The 6,000-nt window shown below is 44.3% G+C and overlaps 1 protein-coding gene across 1 annotated transcript in view; it reads right to left on the bottom strand.

Annotated features, from left to right (window-relative positions):
- Positions 1-57: 57 nt before the first annotated feature.
- LOC104950648 (mitogen-activated protein kinase kinase kinase kinase 4-like) overlaps positions 58-6,000 on the bottom strand; it is a 34,601-nt gene continuing 28,658 nt past the window's right edge. Inside the window, exons 19-21 of the mRNA XM_010777192.1 lie at positions 5,250-5,399; positions 789-931; positions 58-313 (exon numbers count right to left, since the gene is read on the bottom strand). Of these exons, the coding sequence (XP_010775494.1) occupies positions 58-313; positions 789-931; positions 5,250-5,399 (549 nt within the window). The remainder of the gene's footprint in view (positions 314-788; positions 932-5,249; positions 5,400-6,000) is intronic.

Here is a 6,000-nt window from a genome sequence, read left to right as displayed (position 1 = left end):
GGATTTGAGGGCAGGTCAGCCTTTTCTCAGCCACTGATTTCGCGGTTTTTACAGGGGTCAGGAGGCTGCGCCCAGTAGTGCACGCCTCCGGGACCTGCCGTTGGTGCTCAAGGCTCTGGTCACAGAACCATTTGAGCCTCTGGAGCTGTTCTCCCTGAAAGGACTGTTGTGGAAGACAGCATTGCTACTTGCCTTAACGTCAGCCAAGAGAGTGTCCGAGTTAACCGCTCTGTCGGTGCACCCGAGTTGCTTGTTGATTCGGGGTAACCGGAGCGGGGTGACACTCAGACCAGCCCCTCCTTTGCCCAAGAGCCTAAGGAGTGCGTTCAGGTCGAGGGCTATTCAGTTAGGATAGCTAGGGGGCTTTAGTCTTCCACCCCATGGTGGGGCCAGGGAAGCTAAATTGCACCTCCTCTGCCCGGTGCGTGCGCTAGCATGTTATGTGGAGCGCACAGCTGCCCTTAGACGCACTGAACAGCATGTTTGGCGTCGTTCTCCGGCGCGCTGGCTGTGGGCCGGCGAAAGCCTCTGCACAAGAAACGCGCCTAGCAGGCTGGCTCTGCCAAATGCATTGCACATGCCTACAGATAAGCGGGGAGAGCCTGCCGTGCACACTCCACACGGGCTGTGGCTGTGTCAACAGCCTTATTCAACGGTGTGAATCTCTCCCAGATTAGCTGAACAGTTTTTTTGCACGATTTGAGAGCAGCCAGGCTGGGGGTCCAGAGAAGGATCAGGAGCCCTGCCCTTTTGTTTTAAACAGGGCAGATGTGTGTGGGTTAACCCACACAAGGCTCCTGGACCTGATGGCATCCCTGGCCGTGTTCTCAGGGTTTGTGCAGCTCAGCTGGCAGAGGTGTTCACAGACATCTTCAACAGGTCCCTGCTGCAGTCTGTCGTCCCCACATGTTTTAAACACCATCGTTCCTTTCTCCAAAAAGACAAAAATCACCAGCCTCAACGACTACCACCCAGTAGCACTCACCTCCATCATAATGAAGTGCTTTGAGCGGTTAGTCAAATCCTTCATCACCTCCTCCCTCCCTGACTCTCTGGACCCCCTGCAGTTTGCCTACAGAGCAAACAGGTCCATAGCCCTCACCATCCACACTGCCCTCTCACACCTGGACCAGAGGAACACATACAGTATGTGAGAATGCTGTTCATTGACTACAGTTCAGCATTTAATACCATTGTGCCCTCCAAGCTGGTCATCAAGCTCAGAGACCTCTGGCTCAACAGCGCCCTCTGTGACTGGATCCTGAACTTCCTGACGGGCAGACCCCAGGCAGTGCGGGTGGGAAACCTCACATCCTCCTCCATGATNGGTTGAAAATGTTTCGTATCTTGTATTTTGAGGTGATACTGTGACACATAAATAAAAAACAAAACGGTTTTAATTAGGTCAATTAAAATATGCGTCACATCCTGCTACGTTCCCGCGCGAGCGCCTTTTCTTGGAGGCGCTCGCGCGGGGACCCCCGGCTCGACGAGCGAACTATGGATAAATCAAAGAAAAGTACCGGAGGAACACAGGATTTAATTCTGTGTGGACAGAGTTATATGCTTTCACAGCAAACGATGCTGGTTTACCGGTATGTTTGATATCTAGAGAGAAGTTGTCAAAGGTGCTGCAGCCTTTACGTATCGAGGAACAACAACGGGAGAGGAAGACAGCTGACGATCTTCAGTCATAATTCAATGGGGTATGTAATTTATTTCAGAAAACTTTTTGTTATATTCCATGGAATGCTCTTAACGTCCCGATAGCAATGAATATATTAAATGCTTTGACAATAAATACATACACAAATTAATCTCTGGAAGCCGTAGCGCTGTAAAAAGCACGACCAATCATCTGAGCCGGCCCGGATAAAGTAACTGGATGGCCTACCTGCCTGTCAGCCTTCCATCTGTGCACACATTTATCTCGTGCCCTCATTGGTCATGTGCGCGTTCGTGTGTTGGAGGAGGGGCTCTGTGAGGAAGTCTGAAGGAAGAGGCAGATTTTTTCCGGTTGTGTATTTTCAAAATCTAGCGCACTCGAGCTGGTTTCTCCATTCTTACCTACCCCAACGTTAACTCTTTTTAGGGTGCGGCTATATGTTTTTATTTATTTCAAAGTGGGCACATTTTAATTATATATTTGTTTCCTTCAAATGTGCAGAGGACTCCCCAAGTGCTGTGTTTAATTTATTTTAAAGTAGGGCTGTGTATTATTTTGAATTCTCCTTTATAGGAGTTCTTTGTTTCTTATTAGAGGTTAACAGTTTTATACAACGTAATAAATAGCCTAATAAATGCAAACTGTAGTTTTTGTATGAAATAACCATAAATACAACTTTATTAGCTATCAAGCTATGAAATATGTTTTGCGGCTCCAGAAAAAAAAATGTTTGGCAAAAAGGAGCAAAATGGCTCTTTTGGTCAAAAAGGTTGCAGACCCCTGGACTAACCGCTCAAAGCACTTCATTATGAAGGAGGTGAGTGCTACTGGGCGGTAGTCCTTAGGCGCATTCACACTGCAGTACTTTTCCCACAAAGGTTCATCAGAACTTAGTTCATGCGGATTGTTTTCACCGGAATAAGTCCCTGGGGGAGGATTAGGCAAATGAAGCTGCTGACGTCACTTCTTCTTCTTCTGCGTTGGGTTTACTGGCAGGCCGCAAACAACTTCATGGCGTATACTGCCATCCGGCCGGAAGTCCCCGGAGTTGGGGACTGGCTTCAGTAGAAGCTGCTGGGACTCCCAGCAGCTTCTACTGAAGCCTTCCGAGTAAATCGCCAGAACGCTGACACCTCCTCATCTCCACCGCTCCCATGTTTTCTTTTGTGTTGCCATAAGTTAGTCTCTCTGAGTTTCTGCGCTGGGCTAATGCTNCAACGGGAACAACACGGGAGAGAAAGACAGCTGACGATCTTCAGTCATAATTCAATGGGGTATGTAATTTATTTCAGAAACATGGAATATAACAAAAAGTTTTCTGAAATAAATTACATACCCCATTGAATTATGACTGAAGATCGTCAGCTGTCTTTCTCTCCCGTGTTGTTCCCGTTGTTTCTCGATACGTAAAGGCTGCAGCACCTTTGACAACTTCTTTCTACATATCAAACATACCGGTAAACCAGCATTGTTTGCTGTGAAAGCATATAACTCTGTCCACACAGAATTAAATCCTGTGTTCCTCCGGTACTTTGATTTTCTTTGATTTTGATTATTAATTATATTATTCGGGTACAACCCTACTGTATCCGAATATTCGTTCGTTGGAGTAGTATTCGGGTTTCAATTTCGTTATTCGGATATTCGTTTTTTCTTCAAATTGAATTGAATAAACAATGAACCACGGCACTCTGGAGAAAAGTATAAGCTTGGAGAAGTCGTTATTTTATTTAAATCTGACTTCGTATGATTAAAAGCAACACGATCATCGACCCGACGCAGTCCCCCGTTGTTGTTGTTGTTGTTGTTGTTGTTGTTGTGAGCGCCGTTTGGGAGCAAATCAGCGATGTAAACGGTGACGTCATGACGCAGCAGCGGCTGCACCAATCGGGCTCTGGGCGGTGTGAACAAAACGGGAGCAGAGAAGGGAAACCGGAACTGAACCAGAAAAGCTCTAGCACGGAGCTAGAACGGGAAAAGCACTGGTGTGAAAGCCGCAAATATGTGAGAATGCTGTTCATTACAGTTCAGCATTCAATACCATTGTGCCCTCCAAGCTGGTCATCAAGCTCAGAGACCTCTGGCTCAACAGCGCCCTCTGTGACTGGATCCTGAACTTCCTGACGGGCAGACCCCAGGCAGTGCGGGTGGGAAACATCACATCCTCCACCCTGATCCTCAACACACATTTTCTTTTTGTATTTACTTTTTAATATTTACTTGCACTATATTTTTCTATTTATCTGTGTTATTGTGTTGCACTGTTGGAGAAGCCTTTGATCTAAGATTTTCATCGACATAACTACTCTGTAGCTATGTTCGTATGACAAAAACAAAGAACCTTGACCTTGACTAGTTGATGGTGAATTTGTGTACCTTAATATAAAGTGTTACCAGTCACACAAGGAGATACAAAAATCAAAGGGGGCGAAGTTAGTCTGTCATACAACAGTGGTGATACGTTGTCAAACGTTGTTGTGTCAGAAAATGGTGCTATGTGAACGCAGGCCCTTATAAGTCCATACTAAAGTTTAACAATTGTAGAATAAGCTTCCAAAACGTCCCGAGAGTCACGCTGGTAGTGTGGCTAAGAATATACACAAACTACATCATGTTGTTGAGCTCTATATGGTTGTCTATGTCAAATCAGTAAGTAAGATGTAAGAATGCGTTTTGACTTACAGAAAATGATGCACAAGGAAAACATCAAATCCAAAATCATTAAACTAAAATCCAAAATAACTGATGCTGGTCTACTAACGTCAACAATCCAGTGACGGTCGGATAGCATGCACTTGATTAGTCTCTGCAATTCAACTGAAAGTCAGAATGCCATTTGAGGGGTGAAAAGTAACAACATCTGAACGGAAATGTCTACATGATGACTCACAAAATTATGCCCTGAGCTTTACCTGCCCACAGACAGAACAGAGAGACATAGAGAGAGAGAGAGAGAGAGAGAGAGCGCAATGGAAGTGTGGCTATTGAAACAAAAGGGAAGATACAAATGAGCCAATGAATGATGCCACATTAGATGAGTGGGAGGAAATCAAGAGAATAATGAAAGAGGAAGAGTTCAGTGTTTGACAGCTTCACACTGAGTGGGAGGTGAGTGGGGGGGAGGTGGAGTGAGGAGAACAGGAGAGAGAAAGAACAGCAATGACTGAAAACTGCAGACTTATGAGTGGGAGGAAGAGGAGGAGGAGAGGTGAATCCAGAGAGAATGGTGTATAAAAGTGGATGATAAAAAAATAAGTCAGGTATAAGAGAGAGTTCAAGCTAGAGTGAAAATTATATCTGTATCATGTACTACATCAGAGATTAGAGATATTTAAACGGCTCCGTACTTTACATATTCAGTTGTTATGAAAATATTCTCAACCCCCTGTTTTTGGAGATAGACTTTTTTAAGATTAGCGACATTTCTCAAACTAGTTCTTTTGGTGAAGTATGTGAGAAATGTGTCATTTTATGCCTAAAATATTTGGAGAGTTGGCGACAAGCTTTGACTTTTTAGAAACGTTTTGAGACTGATAATGGCACAAACAAGAAAATATACTGATCATAAGCAATATTATCTTACATGTGTAGGCAGGTAGAGGTCGTAAGGTGTTCCAGAGTCAACGTCAATGGCGTGGAAACCTGAGAGGGAGCCGTAGATGACCTTTAACCTCTGGCCTTCCTCTACTGTCAGGTCAACAGACATCGGCTTTTGAGGCAGCGACCGGAAGGACTGCATAGAGATTCACACAAAGAAAAATGCTCAAAAACATCAGCAAATCACCTCATCGGAGATAGTCTAAACTAAATCTAAAATTCCATTACAATCATAACCTTTAATGATACATTTAAAAATGAAATGTGAACAGTTATCTGACTGGAACGGCTGCATTTATACGTTAGGAGTGACTGTGACAATGTGATGAGCATATAATAGCAACCTTAAGATAGTCATGCTTCCACAAGGTGGTTTATTTTTGGCCTTTTCTGAAGAAAAAAAGTAGCTCAGGCCACCAAGAAATGGGACACAGCTCTGCTGAGATCTGTGACTCTGATAGCCTGGATGTGTCATGTCTATGTATATGTGCATGTTTCTGATTGTGGAAGTGACCCTATTATTTTTTTCTTCCATGTCTATCAATGAGTTTGGCCTAGATTGTGCAAAACTCTAGTGAAAACATAAAAGGACAACTGTATAGAGCGCAGGGATGACATATTTTTCTAAGCAGACCAGAATGTTAGCATCACAAGGGCTCCCTCAACAAAAAGCAGATGGGATTGTGCTAAGCTAAAGGTTGCTAATGGTTGTCTGGATGATGTTTAGTAGCCTCATT

Source organism: Notothenia coriiceps, unplaced genomic scaffold, assembly GCF_000735185.1.
Source record: "Notothenia coriiceps isolate Sejong01 unplaced genomic scaffold, NC01 NC01_scaffold00017857, whole genome shotgun sequence".
In the NCBI taxonomy this organism is placed as follows: domain Eukaryota; kingdom Metazoa; phylum Chordata; class Actinopteri; order Perciformes; family Nototheniidae; genus Notothenia; species Notothenia coriiceps.
The sequence above is the reverse complement of the archived record's forward strand: the minus strand, read 5'-3'. Positions and strand labels throughout refer to the sequence as shown.